The 21960-nt window shown below is 36.1% G+C and overlaps 1 protein-coding gene across 2 annotated transcripts in view; it reads right to left on the bottom strand.

The window, feature by feature from the left end:
- LOC134533729 (V-type proton ATPase subunit H) overlaps positions 1–15812 on the bottom strand; it is a 76246-nt gene extending 60434 nt beyond the window's left edge. The window contains exons 1-3 of one of the 2 annotated variants that reach the window (XM_063371320.1): positions 15612–15812; positions 5608–5689; positions 1021–1210 (exon numbers count right to left, since the gene is read on the bottom strand). In XM_063371320.1, the coding sequence (XP_063227390.1) occupies positions 1021–1210; positions 5608–5689; positions 15612–15672 (333 nt within the window). In that variant the 5' untranslated portion in view covers positions 15673–15812. The remainder of the gene's footprint in view (positions 1–1020; positions 1211–5607; positions 5690–15611) is intronic. The other variant, XM_063371321.1, reaches the window with a different exon arrangement.
- Between the last annotated feature and the right edge of the window lie 6148 nt (positions 15813–21960).

Here is a 21960-nt window from a genome sequence, read left to right as displayed (position 1 = left end):
TTTTAAAAAAAAACACTGGATAGAAATATGTTAGTGTCTTGGCAGAAGTTAGTTGCCAGCAAGGAAATGTTAGGCTTCATGGCGACCAGGATTTGGAGAGCTCTGGATTACTGGTTTACATGTATGTGGGCCGATCTATCAGCTGAATGTTTAGAGCTCCTGGCTGTTGAGCCAAAGCTCCAGTGTTCAATTTCCGGCCATGCTAGGAATTATTTACTTTTAGAAAATGTTTGTCCCATATTGAAGACTCAATGGTGTCATGTCCCTTCTCCTCCACACAGCAGAAGGCAATGGCAAGCCACTGTAGGTTCACCCTGCCATGAAACCCCGTGTGCGCCATGCTCGGACATGTATTTACCATATCTAACCAAAAATAAATGCTCGAACAAAAAGTGGAGGTCGTATTACAATTACAAACATGTATCTTGCCCCTGGAAGAATATGAATTAACACTTAACAGAGATGGTAACGGCAGAGTTGAAAAAAATACATGCTCTGCGTTGTAACTGCATCACCTAAGCCCCATTAGTCCGCTCTTGTTTATTGCTTCCTGCTCCTTGCGTGGGGGAAAAGATATGGAAGCTTGGCAGATGAGACAGGAAACACTGTGGAATAAAGGGGGAGAGAGTTCAAATGGAGTTTTATCACTTAATTCCCTCCACTTCCTTCTGCTTCTCTTCACTGTGGCTGCTATTCAAGGCACCCCCTCCCCCTGCTTCACCACAGCATTCTTTGCTTTCTGACCAATGGCTGTTGAACTACAGCCATAAAACTAATTTTTTTTATAATTCCTAAAAACGCTATGTAAATCAAAAACTGCAATGTAAATCACTCTACTGACAAAAAAGGCATTAAAAAAGCTCTAGTAAATATAGTATAAAATCTATTGTTTTAAATAATTTTTAATTTCTGTGTGTTTGAATTGTGATTTTCACTACATAGTGTATTTGTCATAAACTCATAATAAAAAGCTTGGAGTCACAGTTTTCAGGTAACTACAGTACGTCACAGGCCACACACCTGCAGCATGTCGTCAATCATGATGAGGATGTACTGGATGGTCTGGTCTTTGGAGACGTGCCCCAAGAGGTTGAGGAAGGTCTTGGCACACTGGTTACGACTCTTCTTCAGCAAGGTGTCGCGGGTGGGCCCGTCAGCACTGTCGAATGCCACGATGAAGCTGTAGTCCTCTTGTGAGATCATCTGCGACCTTTGGGAGAAACGAGGCGTTAGTTTATTTATCTTTCATAAACTGCTTGATGAAACTTACATCGTAAATGCCTGGAATTTTCTTAAAGAATAGGTTACATACATACTTAAATATAACATACTACCTGAATTACCCAGCGTTGCTGGACTCTGTGCAGAGAGAGATGGCCTCATTTAGACAGTAACTTTCTCTTGTTTTGATAAGAATTTTTAAATGTTTAAATCAGAATTTTGGTACACTTGATGTTCAAAATACATCTCATAAAGTATGTCTGATATTGAAAAAAAAGAGAAAGGTCACTGTCTACATAAGATTTAGAAAAACTGTCTTCATCCTCTTTTTCCTCCCCTTACAGAGGAATTTTGGCACATCTTAATCAAATTTTTCACATTTAACATTCCAAAAAAGAGAAAATCACTCAGAAGTCGCTTTACTACTATCCTATGTGTAAAGCCAGGGCAACACTGAGTACTCCAAATACCTAGTAATATGAATTTTCTCTTTTTGTTTTGTTTAAACATATGTTTAACCAGTTAATATACAAGATTTCTGTTTCATTGTAATATACCTAATATAAAAAAATATTTTATAAAATGTTTTTAAAAAACTCAAAATTAAAACCTCCAGAAAACAAGAATTTTTACAGCATGAGATTTTTCTAGAGTTTAGCTTCTTATTCTGTGAAAAAAATATAAAATGAGCTATGAAACCATTTTAATAGAGATTTCCTGCTATTGCCTATCTAGTAGAAATGTGACCTACTAACAGTAATTTCAGAGATTTATCACCCGGAACTTTTAATGCCCTTCTCTAGTGGTTTTGATACCGAAAGGCAACAGCGCTGCATGAATTGTGTCAATTAGAGACCTGCGAGTACTCGAATTTCGAGTTCGAGTCGAGTTTTTAATTCGTGCTCGGACTCGGCACGGCCGTTCACGACTCACGAGTCGAGTTCGAGTTTAATGATGTCTTTTCAGACTTTTTTGGTTAGGCCTAAGTATAAAAATATTTAAAATTACGTGTTAACTAACCTTGTAAATAAAATAATCCCATTGTATCTTTCAGTTGAACGTATCATTTTAAATTCCCGCTCAAAACACCAATGTAAACAATGTAAAAATATTTCACTTTAACATTAAAAACGTATCCTACCTTTCAATACGACCATTCTTTTCCAGTTATCAGGAAAATTTTACATAATAGATACTGTGTTTGCGCAGGGGTTCTTTAATATAAATGTACATTATGATTAATTTTTATCACTTTCAAGAATCGTAAACAAGTATAAAACGTAAACAAACACAGTATAACGCGCCATTCGTCCTCCATGGATCACACACTTTAGTGCATGAGACGATCTAAACAATTGATTACTCTCTCGCCCCTTTTCAAGCCAATTGTTTTTAGCTGCGCCATATTTTGGTTATTTATAGAGCACGTTTTAAAAGTTTTAATTACAGCAGACACAAACGTTAAATAAAAATTATATTTTATCTTATATACAAAATAGAAAATCCAATATAATGTTAATTTATGCAGGTTAATTTTTAAACTGTTTGGTGTCACAACATGGCCGACACGCTTTGTTTTGCCATGAAGGTCGGAATGTTGCCTGGCACAGCCATGCTCGCGACGTGTGCTACTAGTGCGGAGCTATGGTTATCTATGGATGAGAGGTTTGTTTACATTTGACTTGGCACGAGGCAAACAATATTGTTGATTGAATATTTTAATCAGGATGGATGGCCAAATAGATAAAAAGAAACGCAAGCAGTTTACTTTGAAGTAAAATGTGTAAATTTTAAAACAAGGGTAAATATGTAGTTGGGCGGTATTTCCGAAAAACAATGTTAAAAATACGAATATACTTTTATTCTATGCTCTTTAACTTCCTTTTTTAATTAAACCCGGCGGAGATAAAAATTCCGGTAAATGTGTAGTTGGGCGGTATTTCCGAAAAAAAATTGTTAAAAATACGAAAATACTTTGAATTACACACGTCTTGTATTGCAAAATAAGAACGGCGATATCTACTAAAGTATTTGGAATTGGAATTTCTTATCTCCGCCGGGTTTAATAAAAAGAGGAAGTTAAAGAGCATAGAATAAAAGTATTTTCGTATTTTTAACATTTTTTTTTCCGCAAATACCGCCCAACTACATATTTACCATAATAAAAGATCGCAAAAAAATTATTAAACTGTATGAACAGTCATCTTTATCTGCTGGTCGCAAGAGACTTCGCCTAGAATATGACGAGGGAATTCTATCCCAATAAATGTACATATCTGCAAAATAGTTTAACCCATGTCATTTTGTGTTCAACAGATATAAATTTTGTATATGTAGGCCTAGAATTTAGGCTACTGTATTATGTTCAGTAATTTTTTTTTGAATTCTTGTTGTTTTACAAATATTTGCTTCCAAGCTAATGTATCATTTGATCCCCTATTACTTTAATTTCAAAAATTCAAAAGTACTACATTTTAAAGGTAACTTCAGAATAAAGTACTTTCATTACTAAGTAGGTATAAAAGTTGAGGCTTTATTGTTGTACTTTATAACGAGATTCTACTGTGGTGACTGGTAAAAATGTTGACTAATACTTTTGCACTTATGCTATGGTTTTGAATAAAATTTTGCTCGATGTCAGTAATTAAATCATGCCTTTATACTTTTTTTTTGTTAACAAGTAAATTTTAATAATACTCTGCATTTTCAAAAGAAACAAAATTATTAAAGACCATGAAAATATATGCAGCAATAAGGATCCTCACACCCAAGATTTGTATAGGGCCTTGATATTTGATGGTCTTTAAACATGACAGTTATATATAAATAATGAATATTTATGGATTTTACTACTCGACTCGAATTTAACTCGAACTCGAAACATTTCTTGAATACTCGCTCGAACTCGACTCGACCTAAAAATCCTATACTCGCATGACTCTAGTGTCAATCTATTGCTAACCACACAAATCCATTCATTAGCACACATGATAGTGGTCCAAAAAATCAAGTTCGTCATTCCCTCACCAGGCACAGAAACAGTTCTATAGCTATAAAGGTCTTAAATCATGCACATTTGAGAGCATGACCATGCCGGATTATTGAACGTCAATATACTTTCAACGGAAACACCAAATTGATAATAATATTCAGTATAAGGGTTTGGAAAACAAAACCAAACACTTTTTGGTTTAAACAAGGTTTTTAAGGTTTAAACCAAATTTGTTTTATTACGTTAGTTATTTTGGTTCTCACCATGTTCAAATGAAAGCCATACAACATCCCGCTTTCTGCCACTCATGTTGAACCAGCAAAGTTAAAACATCAAAGAAATAAGTCCAGCAAACGTGCACATCTGACTGGGAATTATTTCTCCACAGGAGGATTCTCCATAGAATGGGTGCTTCCCACAGGATGTGTGTTTACAGCACAGTGTGATTTCCCACAGAATAGGAATTAACTATTTAATATTGCTCATTTTAGAGGAGTATTCAGCTGGGTATAATTTACAACTTATTACAATAATTTAGACGATAAGATCTTGATTGGTTTATAATTTTTTGTTAAACTGTAAATCACATGAAACATTATTTGACAATTAAAATTGGTATAGCCTACATAGATATTTTAACACAGAATATTTTCACGATAGCCATTTTTCTATAACTTGCCACTTGATTGTGGTTTAAATCAGTCACACCTGTAGAGTACAATGGTATTTAAAACAAGTTGTATTCAGTCGCTTTACAGAAAGAAAAACTACAGATGAATGTTCCTGTTTAAAAAGTATCTGATATTCATGATTGAGATATCTTCTTATAATAAAATTATCACAGAAATATGAAATGTAACCAGCTATAAAACAGGAAACACTGCACTGAAACGAAAACCCGCAAAAAGAAAAAATGCAAGCAGCTTGATTGCTGCTGAAATACAGAATGTTCCAAACCACAGACCTTCCACTGTGCTAAGTCATGGCAGTAACAACAATTTATGGAACAACTAACTTTTTACTACTTAAGAATGTACACTTGTTTTTTTTTAATCCATGGCAAACTTTTTATCATTTTATAACTGTTGCTTTGGATACGGACTGAAAGTTTAAAATAAGATGAAATTTTCTGCAAAAAATTAGGTTCAATTCAAATGAGCTCTGAATTGAAACAAACTACTGTAGAATAAGTTTTACTTAATCAGACGTTAACCATTCTGCCACCTCCCTTCCTTCCTGATAAGCTTCAAAGTATGGTTAACCCGTAGGAAAGTGAGGATTTACGTGCTAGTTATATTTACATTCGTTCATTTCTTGGAGTTAGATTGTGTGTAATGTTCACAGATTAAGTTTACAGCATTCTTTCAGTCGTCTAAATACGTAGTTTTGCTTACTGTAAGTACGACTGCCAGTTGACACGCTGGGTTCGTATCTCTGTCGCTTGCTGCTGCAGCACACTTGTAGCAGCCAGCATGTCTGAAACAAAAGGGCATTCCCATTACAATTGAGAACTCACTTTATCGAGTTTGTATCAAAGAGGGTAGTCAAGAACCTTTAAAAGCTCAATCATTCAATTGGAACATTTGTATTATGAAGCTCCACGTAAAACCATTGACTAATATTAGTTCACAAACATTTTACACCAAACAGAGAAACCATTTTTAGAGACAGTGCATAGAAACATAAGATCTAGCATTGATTTTTATATGATTAGTATTACTTCCACATGCAATACTAAAAAAAAAATACAAGATTTCATCAAAATACAGGATAAAGCATTTCAATAATGATAATAAATCTACCAATATAAATTACCTACTATAATTTGTGGTTGTGATATATTTAAGAAAAATCTCATGATGTGAGAGGACCAAAAGTATATACCTACTACAAAATGACTTACAAAGTGCTTCTTTCAAATCTGTACTTCAGAGGCATAAGACACTACATCACAAAAACCAAATTTCTAATGAGAGCCGGTTAAATAATTTTGAACAGTGCTCACTTTTGTAATCAACTATTTTTAATCCCAATATCTGCATTTTTTGACTTCTCATAGATTGTAATTGTTGTATGGCACTAGAAAAAAGTCAAACGGTGGTCAAGTTTATAGTAAAAAGTGCATTTTTTCCAGAAGTGGACACAGTGTCTTAAGTCCAGACTAAGCCAACCCTGGATGTCATTTTTAAAATTTATTTATATATTTTTTTCTTTAATTCTGATCCAATTGACTATATAAATGTTACCACAAAATAGCATCACATACTTAAAATTATCAGTTATTTGCTACAGCCAAAAAGGTAAAACATTAATACAAATATGAAAGTTAAACCTGTTTAAGATTTTTAATTTATTCAAGATCCTGCGGTTGAACAGTTTTCCTCCCCACCCCCCCCACCCCCAATAATCTTTACCAATATGCATAAGTGTATTGTCTAGGTTTGAACCATAATTTATGCACATTTTTTGAAGAAAGGGGCTTTGATAAGAGCATCGTTGTCTTACATATCAAGCAAGCATCATTTTGAAATCTATATTAGTTAATAAGTTATAAGCAAAATGAAAATAGCATTGAATCATATGAGGTTAACGCGGGTTGCGTAGTGCCCCTGAAACACTGGAGTGGCCTCTTAACAACCTAACGATGTTTACTCATCCTGCAAGACGCTCACTGACAGTGAGCAACCACACTTCAGAATGGGCGAATCACGTAACCACACATTGTGAACACAAGATTCACAACACTCGCAGGCTGCAAGAAGATAGCAAATCCAATTCCCAAACACTTGGTCAAAATAGGTTCCTCTGAAACTTCTTAACTTAAATATGCATACAGAAGTGCATTCTAACAATTTAAAAGGATTCTTAATAGAAGAGTAAGTTTAAATATTTTAAAGGTATGTATCAGTTACTTTGATTCCAAAAAAATCTCTAAAGAATGAATGTAGAAAATAAAACCTAAATGAAAAAACAAACAAAAATTGGTTTTCTGATTTTAACAAGAGAACCTAATTCTACTTATTGATTCAAACTTAGTCCTAATATAACAATCCAAAAAGGCAAAACATCATTAAAAAGTGAAATTTAATATACAGTGGAGTCCTGCTAATACAAAATAATTGGGGCAGAGACCTGTTCGGATTAGCCGAATAACTGCCATCATGCAACAGCATGTAGTAAAATACATGGTTTTAAGTGTGTAGTTATGACTTAACACAGCCTGTAATATTTTTACAATCACAAATTCACCAAAAATTTTGATAATTGGGTGAAGACATCAAGGATTTTTATATTAACACGGTTCAGATTAGCAAGACTCCACTATACTTATTAAAATTAAGACATATTTATAAAATACATATTAAGAACCGAACCCCTTCATCCATTCAGATGAAAATTATATCTATTCAATGATTCACTTAGAACTTCTGAACACATAAATTACTTAAGATTCAAAGTCACATCTGAATAATACTACAGTAAAACATAATGGCTGAAGCAGCCACTGACCATGCTGGGGAAATCCTGCTGCGACCCAAGTGATGACCATCCTACCCCTTCCCCAGTACTTTTCTAAATGGTCTTGGCGCCTTAGTGTCTCGCCTGGTACTTCTGTGTGTCCCTAGGGCACCGTCGCAAGAAGTGGCGTAACTAGTAAGCCATTGTTCTCGCAGCTTCGAGTGTCTGGGATTCTGATGACGCGACATTTCAGAGGGCTACAAGACCTTTCCAATGCGGAACATCCCAAAGGCGGAACTCCGACGAAGAGTGACAGAGGCACGTGGCGACACCGGCGTGTGTATGTGCGAGGCTGGGGGAGCGGCCTGTGAGAGCAGTGAAGTGGAGAGGGCGAGTGGCCCCTTGGTGAGTGATACGGCAAGCGACGGACGTCGTGCGAGAAGATTGGTTCAGCAAGAACTGAAGCATCCAGGATGATGATGTGTGTGTGGCAGACATATGAGTAGTGACAGAGGTTCACATTAAGAGATGAGCAGTAGAGAGAGCCACTGTCAAGCCAAGCTCCAGTAGGGAGAGTATATTATGGACTTAACGAAAGAGCAATTAATTTTAAAAGAGACAAACTATCAAATTTTTTAATCTTAATTAGTAGTTTAAGTATTAGTAAATACATAAATTGAGCTACCTTTCAGGCCTGTTTTCCCACATTTGTAACAACATTACAGTAATTCACAATCAGGAATGTCTTGCACATGATCCTAACCATACATACAAATCACACACATGTTATTTCGATGTTCCATGTGATTTAGTGCAATGGAGTGTGGTGATATTGATGGCAACAATTTCACATCAGTATTATATTTAACTCTTCAAATGAACAGATGAAAGCCTGCATTTATCTGAAGATGGTTGTGTTATTAACCAGACATCAAGTACATATGCATGATCCTTGTGAATGAATCGCTAACACAAAGTTGACTGCAACAATGAAAGGATACAAACATCTCTGCTAGATGTGTTCCTGAACATCCTTAGAAGAAGTTTTCTGTGTTTCACTATGCAAATAAACTTCGTTATCTATTCTAATAGCAAAACTGGTTGAGGTAAAGTCCGCATATTGGATGAAATGATAAACTATTGCCAATGGCTATTTATGTTATTGATAACTCAAAAATTTATTTTTTTTAATTTTTACCCATTTGTTCCAACATCAATCATGATTTTTTATTATAAAGTTCTCTGGTTAATTAAAAAAAATTACTTCCAGCACAGCCTACAGGTGTAAGTATATTTCGAAGTATTTTAGACAATAAGTTGTTCAAGGGATTTATATTAAAAAATTTAAAAAGGTATGGCATTCACTAAATCAGAATTGGCACGATAAATTTAAATTTTATATAAGGGTGTTTCTCTGCTATTTGGAAATTCATCCATACAAGAATGTCTTGAATTAATTTTATTAAATGTTGAGAAAGTTTGTTAATAAAATGAAGGGCAATAGTTAGTAAATTAAATATATATCTTAAAAAAGCCTACACCTTTTCCTCTTGATTTTTGGGTTATGGACGATTTTTTGCAAAGCAGTGACAGGGGACTGTTGTAACCATCCAGGAGAATGTTTTATAGACAAAAACAATTAGTATTTTTGTTTAAGAAAAAAAAGTCTTTATTTTTCTTTGCCATTCTTAAAATATGCAATTTTTTGAAACAAATAAACAGTATTAAAACAAATCTTACTATTATAGTGACATTTCTTAAGCCTAATAACAGTTGCGTTAAACTTAACAAAATCAACTTCTTAGTTTAACAGTATTTTTAAGACTAAATTGTATGACACTAAAGTCAGTCTTTATAATAATGAAAATATGGTATCCTGCAAAAAGAAAAAACATTACTACTGCTAATTAATTATCACAACCGATATTTTAGGTTGACATAATACTTACATTGAAATATTTGTACTTTTGAAGTAACTAAAGTAATTAAAATTAATTTTACAACACCTTACATTCATATCAGTCTTAACATTGTACTTTAGGGAAAAATATTTAAATTTACTTATTTTTCTCAAAGACCGGTACAGATACAGGAAAATAATAAAATAATGTTCTCCCTTTTAGACTTAGATCCTGGATCTGGTAATTTCTGCAAAATTTGGTCAAAATTGACATCAGAAATATCATTTTCGTTCATTCTAAACTTGCGGCCCTTATTATCACAAATTTTCATAAAAGTTACAGTTAGATTGCCTTCCTCATTATCAACTTGAGTTATAACAGCAGCATAACGATATTCTGTGTTTCCAATGTTAAACTTGACTATAACGTAATCACCACTGATGTACTGCTGTTGGTTGATTATTTTGGGCCCTGCACTATTCTCAAAATCAGTATTGATATTGTCACACAGTTGTGAAATTTCAGTTTCTGTAATAATGTTACTATCCGGAGAGGTATGGGCTTGTCTGGTTTCGCTTTCGGATTCTGAGTCTGTGTAAATGTCCTCAACGTGAAGTTTCGTCACTTGGTAGTTCATAACCCCTAGATTAAAATGCTAACACTCTTCTTCGCAAGAGCAGGTTAAACTTTTCATTATAAGCTCCTCAGCACCTTTCGGTAATCCCAAAGGGCATCGTGATATTTTACCCTTAATCTGATGTATTATGAGGGTACCATTGAAACTTTTCAAAGTCTTGGCGTCTTTCTGAATACCGTTAGTGATATTATTAATTGCATCATCACCAATCGCAAACATTGTAATTGCAGGACATCTTTGTTGCACAGATTCAATAAAAGATTCCAAACTGTCAATGTCACCTCCTGCAGCAACGATGGCATCTGTGGTCCTCTTGCATGTAGCTCCAACACCATCTGCGGCACCCTTGCCATGGCCACTCTCCGAAAAGTTCCAGGAAAACTTTTGTATATTTGGAACCTCTACATGAAACCTTGTAGCCAATATATGGAACATAGTTTTGTTCCGATACTGTGTAACGGGTCCGTCGCTTATAAAATGGATGCAGGTAGTATGCGTCAATAAAGTTTTGAAAATTGGCTTCAAGTGTTCCCATATAGCAGCTGGTGAATGTGCGGTGTTTTGCGAAACAGTACAATAGGATTTCGTAGAGTCTTTTGTGTAAACTACTAAAGTGTGAAGACTGAAGCCTAGACCCTCCAAAATGATATGCCTGTATTTCTTCATTATACTTGGTACAGTAATTCTCTGAAAAGTCCATAAGTATTGCAACTTCGTTATCATTAAGATTTGCTTTTAACTCCCTAAAGGCACTGTACTGATGCAATATGTTTCTTTCGTGATTATAATACGCATCCAATTCCTCGTGCAGTTCTTGTATCAGTTCACCCGGACGAACCGTTAAGACTTTTTTATATATATATATTTTGTTATGGATCGTACTTTATTCAAATTAGGATTCTTGTAATCTTGTTTTTCAGCTATCCATTTTTTAAACGATATAGGCTTTGTATCATCAAATTCTTTGTAATCGGGATTCTTGTTGAAACAACGCAGGCATTCCCGAGATAAACATTGCTCATCATAACGATCGCAGCAAGTGTTGTTACGGTTCGTTATATACAAAAATAGAAAGATGTTCTTCCTTTTTTCATTTGAGAGTTTTATTGTCCGAAAGACGAAACAAACGCATCCAATTACTTTCAATGTTTTACTCATTCATTCAGCACATATATCCGCCTGTCGAAAACTGCTCGCAGCTTGGGTGATGAAAATTAACGAAAACAAACGTGGCTGAAGTCCTTCAGTAAACTCTTACTGTAAGTACATGAAATCAGCGCGACCTCAAACAGGGCCACACCCAGCGAAACCAAATTTCGCCATGAGCCAAAACGCCGACGTCAGTAGCCGCAATTTCTAATTAGATGTCCGAATTAAATAAAAAAATTAGGTTAACTTAAAACTCGGCATGGCTCTGACCACCAACGTTAAATTTTTCTCTCCTGCAATTACTACATACATGGCGAGCAGCCACCGAACGCGCCCTCCTGGTGCAGCGATCGACGGACGACTGGTGAACTCATGACACCGTCTCCTCCACGCAGGGAGGAGAAGTCACATGACCTCACCGACCAATCACACGCACGCTTCATTCAAACTTACAGATACAAGCCAATAAGAACACAGCAAAGATACAATGAAAACGATTTTCGTACATAGAAACAGGGACTTCCCATTCTCGTTCTCTCTCCCACACCGTGAGACAGCAGTTATCACTCAGTTCCCACGCAGTGGGGGAATCCCCGTCTTTATCTATCTCTGAGGGGAATTACTGCTTTTGTCTCCCTCGCACTTACAGGCTTCTCATGCCTCTCTTTCTAACCATCACACCAGACACAGTCCTTTGTTCTAGCAATATTATGATACATCTTAAAAACGTAAGATATAATTAGAATACAATATTAAAATTTAAATAAATAATAGAAAAAACTCACTACACATAGTATTAGGTAAATATAACTAGCAAAACAAAGTTGAAAGGATGACAGAAGAAACATGATTAATAAATAATTATAAATTCAGAATAGAATATACTGACCACCTAACCCATTCTTAGTAACAATATTATTTGTAGAAAGGGCATGTATGCCGCAATGCTACAGTGTATTCAAGCAATTTATTGTGGTTATCGTAACGCAGAATCTTTCGACAATTCAATGCAGTCAATTTCAAATCAATATTAGCATGTTTAATACAGAGGCATGTATCCTGTTCGCTTATCTTGGGTGTTACCACCCAGAAAGGACGTAAACGACAGAAAGTCTGGTAACTGATTAGACCTGAGTTAATATTCTGAAATTTCTTGTATAGATTGGATATTGTATCTAATAAATATCTTTTTTTGTTTTTTGACTCCGTTTCTGGTCACACATTCCCGTTTTCCTGCACCAATTCGACTATAATCATCATTTTCATAGAAGTTTTGCACTGTCTTCAAATGTTCTTTCGAAATGAACGCTAGACGAGTGCGTTTCATTGGTAATAGAGAGTGATTTTTGGATTTCTGAATTCTCTTGTACGATACAGCACTATTTTGAACCCTCCAAAACTTATATTTTTTTACTATTGCACCAGATACAACTTTCCCAAAAATTTCTTTCTCTTTTTGCATTTTTAAACCTGCATAGTTCTCTTTTAATTATTTATACAATACTTCACCGAAAAGTGCCTTTTTAACAACCTCTTTTCGAGTTACTGGAGTATCACACATTCTTGTTAGTTTTGTGTTAGGTGTCTATTCATTTTTTCTGTTATTATTAGCCATCATTTCCAACCGCTGTAACCTCTTTTTATACTTTTCCATTTTCTGTTTGTATCCTGAATCATAAGGTCTTTTTCTTTCAGTACCCTTTCACGTTTCTTTTTAGCATTTTTCTTTCTTGCTTTAAGTAACGCACTTTCTGATGATCTCAAAGGTGCCTGACGTTCTTCTGCGGAATCCTCTGAATCAGGTGTATTTTCCCTTGCAAAAGTATTTGTTATGAGTTTCATGACTTTTTTTTTGCACGATACTTAGAACAATGCTCTTTCCAAACATTTTTTTACTGCCTAATGCTCACGACGACTCATATCTTTAACCAATTTTCTTTTTCTTTTTTCTTTTGATATTTCCGCATTTCTTTTTCTTTCAATTCTTTTTTTTGAGGGTCATTTTTAAGTTGTTAATATCTCAAACACTCAGCTATACGTTTTTGTTCTCTAGTATTTCTTCTCGTTTTTTGGGTGGCTTCTTTTTCGGTGGCATTTTGAGATTTCTTCTCTTTTTTTGGGTGGCTTCTTTTTCGGTGGCATTTTGAGATATTACCTACGAAAGAGATGATTCTTTTATTGGTCAAAACCTAAGAAAACAGTCCCCTGTGCTATGAATAGTCCTCTGTGCTATTAAATGATAGGGGACTGTTGGCCAGGTGACTGTCATATTTACATGAATATGTACTACTTAATAAAACAATATCATTTAAAAACATTCAGATAAATGAAACAGATGTGGCTACATACTAGATGATAAATTATTTTAAACAAATTGTCGTTATTAAAACTCTTAAAATAGTAAAAAAAAGCTTACCAGGGGACTGTTTTCACTAACGGCCGAGACGCGTGGTTCACCAGCTGACACAGTAGTAGCACTAAACAAAATGGTGGCTGCCCGCTTAGCTACACAACCGAACGAACTTCACACCAATTGCGTTCCATTTCACGATCTAAATGCTTCGCGCCAAAACTAAATTTGACTTCAGCACCGTTTTAAAAATTTAACAGGGGACTATTTCAATAATTTGAGGACAGCATTCGCACATACATATCTTAATTAAAATTCTATTGTAAAAATATAATTGTGATGTATAAAGATGCTTACCATTTTTGTTAATGTATTTGGATATTTTTTATTCAGTTATCAATGGCAAAAAAATTAATATTTGTAACAAGATTTGTAATTCTGGAAAAGGGACATACCAGGGGACTGTGTTTTGGAACGTTTGAGATTCATTTATTCTAATATTCCATTATTAAATTACTAAATAAGCTGTGGTGTGCCAACAATACCTAATACTATGTCGGTATTGATACAAAAAACTGAGTAATTTTAAGATTTATTACATAAAATTAGCTTGCGACAGCAATTTTCCAATTAGTGGAGAAATGCCCATAAATAAAAGTTTATTAAAATTATTTTGGAGTTTACACTGTAGTAAATAAAACGGGATAAATATAGTTTTATTTGGTTAATGGATATTGCCATATTTACGTAGTTCTGAATTATTATATCCCTGTGGGAAAAGTGGAGGAGAAAAAAATTGGTAGGTTATTTTTAAGTAATACTAAGCATAACTAAAAGATAACTAATATATATTAGATAATTACTTTGATATCCATACTCTACATTGCAAATAAAGATGTTATTTTTATCAAATATTTAAAAATAATGAATTTGTAATAAGGTAAAATTATTTAATTATTCTAGGCATAGCTTTAACCATAATCAATTAAGGTATTAGGGTAAATGATGTCATAAATGTAATATAGGTGCATGTTTAACAGTTGTTTAAATTTTGTAGCTACTGAAATGAAAAAGGAGGAAGTTAATTTCATCAAGGTCAAATATAGACTATCACTTAAACACACTAAAACAGAAGTTATAAAATCAGATAATCTTCACTAAAAATTATAAAAGCCTACGTATGACCACTTAAAAAAATATTCATAATGGTTTTGTTATGAATTATAATTTTTTATACACCTGACAATTTATTGTATATTTTTTTAGTAATTTTTTTTTCAACGGTAAGATATCAACAAATACCCTAAAATTGCACAAGCAAATCCACGGGTTATTAGCAAGTGTATTTTTTGATGCATTGATTACACAACTTGCCTTTAGACTTCTGCTCAGTGGTAATTATTATATTATTTTATTTTGGTATTAACATAGTAAAATGAATTCTGCTTTGAATTCTTTTAAAATACATTATGATTTCCTTAACAATAACTCATCAAAAATACACCAGTGGCCTTTCACTGACATTCACGCATTTCTGAAATTAAAGTTCTTGCATATTGCACAGTTTTATAAATTTCCCAATATACCAAATTCAGAGAAGAATTGAAAAAAGCAGTTTTTCATTTAATCAAGCAAAAGTAGTTGAAACTGCAATGCCTACTTTTTTTTTTTGTAGGTATGATTAGCTAAACAATCTCTTCTGAACTCCTCTTTCCTACAGGCCTAGGTACATTACTAAACAATTCATTTCTACAAGCATGTAGCTGCCTTATACAATAGATGCGTTTGAAGAATCAATTCAATAACCAATTAAATAACAGGGCATAACATACTGCATGCATTTTCAGAGCAACTCTACAGCATTACTCAAACATAGGCTAATATATTTAAATTATGTCTCACCTATTCGTTCATCTGGCAAAGCGGGAATAATATCTTTTATTGATTTGTGGCTGGCCGTCATTTTCGTAGTGTATTTTCAAAGACCAAATAAATTTCAAAATTAAATTCCAATATTTATCTTGATGGCCAACTCCCCTAAATAGTTCAACCAAAGAATACAAGAGTCATGTGACAGCTGATTGGAAAGAACACACAGCGCATAACTTAAAAGTAGTAGATTCGTTCGATTAGGAAAGCCGTATTGACAATTTTTAATCGCATTTATGGTAGCTGTAAAGTAACTAGGTATTGGTTAAAATGGTAGGATTTAAATATCTATTTAATTATTTTAAAAGTTTTTTACAAATCTTCAAATATTTTAACAATAACTTTGTTGACTTTGTCATGTCCATAGTATTGACCTCGACCAGTGCTTACACCATGGAAGGACCTACGAATGAAGTGAGCTCTACTGTAGAGTTGCAACCTCTATGGATATGATAGTGCTTACAGCCGCCCACGACAAACTTCCAAATATTAATATATAACATTAAATAATCTGCTATATAATCAAGGTGTTGTGTAGGATAGTTGCCTTAATTTTAAATGTAGAAATATAATGTAATTACAGGTCGTTATCTAAATTGTGATCTATTTGTATATGTTACCGTCACCCGCGGTCTCGGGATCGAGACCCGGGGTGGTCCTAGTGGTTTTGAGTGACTCAAAAGAAAATCTCCGGCAGGCGCCAGGTTAATTCGAGGATTAACCGAGGTGGTCGTGGGTTTTTACCCCTGCATGTTCCACTAGGATCGACGGCTGTTGACGATGGGAGGGGGTCCCTACTTCTAATACGCACTGGCCCTAAACAGTATAGAGGACTGTTTCCTAATTGTTCAGGAGGCGTTTGCGAAATAAAGAAACTGTATTTAGATGCTGGTTTTTTATTCTCGCATCTCACATAGTGTGGATGGGGACACAAGTTACAGAATTACACTGGACAAAAAATACGTTGGCACTACATACACTCGCACTGATAATGAATTACATATTACATGGATGTTACGTTGCGGCACTTGCAAACGAGATCCCTACATTGATTTGTGGGTCGACGAAGAGTTTAGGTGAATTAACGGCCACTCCTGTGATGAACTGTAGGTCGCTTCGTGCCCAGGCTCACCAGTGTGAGTCGCGGGAGCACGAAGATAATATTAAGGGGAAAAGTCTTTAAGCTTGCAGTCGGCAGACGTATGCTCGACAAATTACATTAAGTTCTGTTTGCGGGAGTCGGCTCTGTTCGCTGTTCCGCGACGAGCAAAAATTAAATCGGCCGGGATAAGCCCTGCACCAGAAAAGGGCACGGGGGCACGGGGGCACGCGGGGAGAGGAAAGAGGTTTTAGTGAATTATAATAGTTACCAGAAATGAAGAATCAGGAGTACAAAAGTTGATGTCTCGCCGCGGGATCACACGTCCGCCCCGGCCCCTGAGTAAAACTCTACTGCCGCTTTCTGCCGGCTTGGGAGGGGAGGAAGCGTCATGCAGAGCTGCCAACCATTACGGATTTTAACCCCGAATTACGGAATTACGGAACATCGCTGGTTTATTACGGAAACGAGGCTTTGTGCTGCATGGTAACTGAGTAAATTTCCGTTTCTGCTGTGCGTGTTTCGTGAACGCAGTTTGAATACATCGCTTGGTTGCTAAAATAACGGAACGGTGTTGTGTTAATTTATTTCTTGAAAGCCATTTTTTTCATCATAGTGTTTTTGTCGTGTCTACAGACGTGAAATTTTTTTTTTTTAATGTTTTTCGATAGTTTTGTGTTCTTCAGTGCCGGTTGTAGAAATGAAGCGTGTGACAGATAATGTGTATCTGGGGGGGAAAAACACGCAAGTCTTCAGAACGTTCGACTTAAATATTCAAAAGAATGGCCATGCTTGTCGTTTTCAAATGTTTGGAACGCCACGGTTTTGTAATGTATGCACGTGTGACTTTTCGATTGCACATGGTGGAAGGGATGACTGTAGACGGCATATTGAATCAAAGAAACATGCAGAACATTTTAAAGCCGTGACGAGCAATAAATCTATATCTTCATTTTTTCGCTACATCTGAAGAAACGAAAGTAACGAACGCAGTTATTGTTTACAAGACCTTGTGTTTGTCTTGTTCTTTGTTTACATGACATTTCTTATCCAACCAGGATAAAAGAAGCAAATAAAAAGACAGTTGTTTTAAAGTTTAACTTTGAATACTTTGAATTGAAGATTCAAAATATCCAGTAAAATTATTAATATTTCTTACATATTCAGATGATTGTATTGTTCTTTTTTTTTATTCATTAATTTGCATTGTATTCATATTTTTCTTTTTCTTTTGCATATTATTGTCCTTGTTTTATCTTGTGAGTGTGTTATAATGCCCCAGGAAAAAAATATCGTGCATGATTTATGTGTACTTTTTTCATATACCTAATTGCCATTACTGATGGGTGTGATTTGAGGTTGGCAGCTCTGGTCATGACACGCCAAAATTTCGAATGTGCTGTTATTCCAATTTTTAATCATAATTTGTCATTATTATTTATAGGTCACTCGTATCTTAATTACATCTGTCTGAATTAGTTGGTGGAAGGCCTATAATAATAATACATAACAAAATTTAGATTAATTATATTGGAAAATAAAAAGTCAAGCTGGAGACTGTCTGTCACTTGTTAACTACTCCAGAGGCCATTTGCAATTAAAAACAGGGAGGTAAATTAGGTTGTTTAACACTGTGGTTAATTATTGGCAGAAGGCCGCAAGGGACGTTCCGGACATTTATTAATTGTTGTTTCCCACGGGGAAAACCGCTGCACTCCTAAGACTCACTTTCACTATTAAGGGTTGTTCTGTTAATTAAAAATCACTTATTTACTCACAGCAATGTATAATGTGTAAGAACATTTTGGTGGTGTTGGCATATGGGCATAATCTGTGAAGGCACTCACCGGCGTCGGCGGCTCGCTTGACTCACGTGAAATGGGCTAGGGGTGCGTTCCGTTAGCAGGGTTTAATACTGGCGGGTGGAGGCCGGGCTTTATGACCTTCGGAGGGACGACGACAATGTTAGGTTTACACTTAAAATTAAATATAAATGTTAGTTGTTCAGTTATGATATTGCGATGTCTTGAATATCTGTTTCATTCGGTTTTGAGATTCCAGCACAATGAATCACTTTCCTTAAATTAATAGAAAATAGTCTTCTTTGTGCCACTAGATTTTGTTTGAATTGTTCTCTTCCTGGAATGGCCTGCGGACTATTTGACAGACATCCATACTGGAACGAACTGCTGCTTATGTATCTTTCATGGCTGAGGTGTACCACCTAATTACCTCAACTTCACTTTGAGTGGAAATGCCTTTATTTCATGAATACCTATCTTATTCAAGTTTGACTTGTTCACCACTAAAAATAAAGAAAGAAATAGATTTATTTTGTTGAGTTGAGCAATAGTATCTTCTTTTTCAGTAAATTCGAGTTAATGATTACATAAATTGCCTTCGCTAGTGAAAGTTCTGGGTTGCATATTTTCGGATGCAATTCTTGGGTTGATTTCTGTTGTCATAAAAGATGGATCTGCTTGCACATGTTCCATTTAATATTGGAATCCACACATGTGCAAGTATTGTCGTAGGCTGGTCGACTAGTCCCTGACAATGCTGCTGTTCTGCCGGCTACTCAGGGTTCGGTAGAGGGGGGGTTCGGGCCGTGTGGCCGAGGGATTTAGTCTCCAGAGATGAAATGAGAACAACTCGAATAAAGTTTGATGGTCCTTTATACTCAAGACGCTGAACACTTTACATGGGGCTGCCGCGTTTCCGCCTGTGACTATTTCTATGTGGGTCGAAACCCGGTTCCGCGCACTAATCTGGTTAAGAAAATTACGGGACGTCCCGCCCGTGACGACTATAACTCTCACAGTAAGGAATAGAATTATTATTACCCGCGCACGATAGGATGTCTGTCTGACTGGACACCACACTGGCCAGGAAGAAATGAAAAGCACAGAACCTATGACGGCGAATGACCAGTTTGCAGAAATGAACCACGACTCGCCATAATAGAGAGCAGAACACACATGCGTGAAAATAATAAGATGAGAGCTCGCGACTGAATAGCAAATTAACAAGCTAGACTGCAAAGTTGAAAAAACGTCTCCGCACGGCAAAGTCCAGAACCACTGTTAATACCGCGCCCGTTTTTCTCACCGTCCCGGAGCGGCGTCACCAACATGTCCGTCGCCTCTCGTGCCGGGTCCACGACTGCCCTCCCGCTAGCGTGGAGCGATGACACTCGCGTGACCGCTGTCTGCCGAGTCCTGGCGACGACTAACTCCCACTCCCCTGCCACGCCTGAGCGCCCGCGTCTCCCCTCCTTCGCCGCGAGTCCGCGGAACACGCTGATTGGTCACAGGCGGAAGCCACGGCCTTGGCGCCTGGTGAATAATTAAAACTTGTACAAAAAATTACCCTTCAATACAAAATTAATTATAATAAAATATAAGCAAATATATACAAAAACGTAAAACAAAAATACATTTACAATTAAATAATAGGTCGAATCCTGTATGGAAGCAAAACATCGCACGTCACTCTCACTTGTGTCGCACAAAACACGCAAGAGATGGCGCTGGCGAGGCATAACGGCCTGAAGGAGCCAGGGAGACACTTGGGTCGACGTCAGTATATTTGTGGATGCACGTGGGACATTCTGTACATACTAGTTTTAAGGGGCAGTCCAAATTGTTTTCTTTTATGTAATACAATTCTTTTACACAAGATAGATGAAACTTTCCAGTCCATGTTAAGAAGTAGACTTGCTCTATGCCTAATTCATATATTCACAAGTTTACTGGTCACATTACTTTTAGTTAGAGCAAATAGCCTGTAAAATAGTTGTCCCTAAGAAAGTTCATTAAAACAAAAATCAATTTATCCAAAAATATTCCAGTCTTTCCTTGTAAGTTGATATATTTTAAGGTTCTATGCATACATTATATATGCATTTTTGTATTGATGCCACTATTCAGCCTGAAACAATATGCCCAAGACTAAATATTTTTTACATAGTTCTCTCTGCAATGTGTCCCAAAATCAGCCATGCCTGAATACCTATTCAATAGGTTTATTACCCCAGGGAGCATAATTTAAAATGCAGCAGAGTCCTGTACTTGCAACAATTTTCCAAGAGTTTGTAGACTTCAGCCTGTTTTTATCTACCATTTACTTTTGACAGATATTTCTGACAGGCTCTGTACATGTGCCATGAACAGTAAAGTACCATATTCGGTGGCTCAATAGGTCTGTAGAAGCTCTAGTGGAGATACTCGCAGGGCCAAAACAAGGCCATGGCCTTTTCTTTCATGTCCCAACCATTTACTTCAGCATCTGCCTCGAACTGTCGCCTGTAGACAGACCATGACTATTGGCCATCAAAGGTGGTGGCTTGAATTTTGGGTGACCAGTTGCACCTTCCACCTTCATGTCTCTGGAAGAACTATTCCGTTTCGTAGTAGATGTAGGTTCCTTGACCATCCGACGTCACTCTTCAGTTACAGATGCTACCAGCTGTTCGGTGACTTGCTCGAGCTGAATTAGTTGTTGTTCCTGCCTGGCAAGTTGCTTTTGTTGGTGGACAAGGAGCTGCGCAATGCTTTATGTTCCAGCTGGATGCTGGTTTCATCAGTCTTCTTCATCAATACAATTTCTTTTATAATTGCTCAGTGTCACAATCTTTATTCCCATCACTTCAAGTGCAGACATAGTAGTATTCTTCGCCTTTAAATTTAGCAAAAGTCCTCACTAGTCAACGAATCTGACGACCACTTTGTGTGCGCACTTCACGACGACTAGAACATAATGATACTTTGCAGCACTGCAACCAGTTTATAACCTGGTAGGACCATTGACGAAAACTTGATTAGCATGTTGTTTAGTCTTGAGTATAGATATGTTCCACTTGCCAAATTACAGTTTATTCGTATGACATTATGAAATTTACGGGCAATATCTTTTACTTCGCTCGTAGATTCGTACTTTTTCTGCATCGTAAATCTTTGGTTCGAATCCGAGCATCGTACTATAGTTCCAGGTACCGTAAAGTCGACATGTTCAATGCAAACAAGAGTTCTAACATGATGCCGCTAAATTCACGGTTTAAATTAATTATTAACAATCAAACAAATCACCCAGGGACCCCCCTGATGGTTTCGTATGTCCACTATCCACATGTTCAGATTTAGCAAAACCTTTTCAAAATAATTGCTGAACGATTGTTTTAATCAGAGCGGGTGGTGGCTTTGGTGGTTTTTTGGCTGGTGTTTG

The sequence above is a fragment of the Bacillus rossius genome, chromosome 7, assembly GCF_032445375.1.
Source record: "Bacillus rossius redtenbacheri isolate Brsri chromosome 7, Brsri_v3, whole genome shotgun sequence".
In the NCBI taxonomy this organism is placed as follows: Eukaryota; Metazoa; Arthropoda; class Insecta; order Phasmatodea; family Bacillidae; genus Bacillus; species Bacillus rossius.
This window is presented reverse-complemented; position numbering and strand designations above follow the sequence as displayed.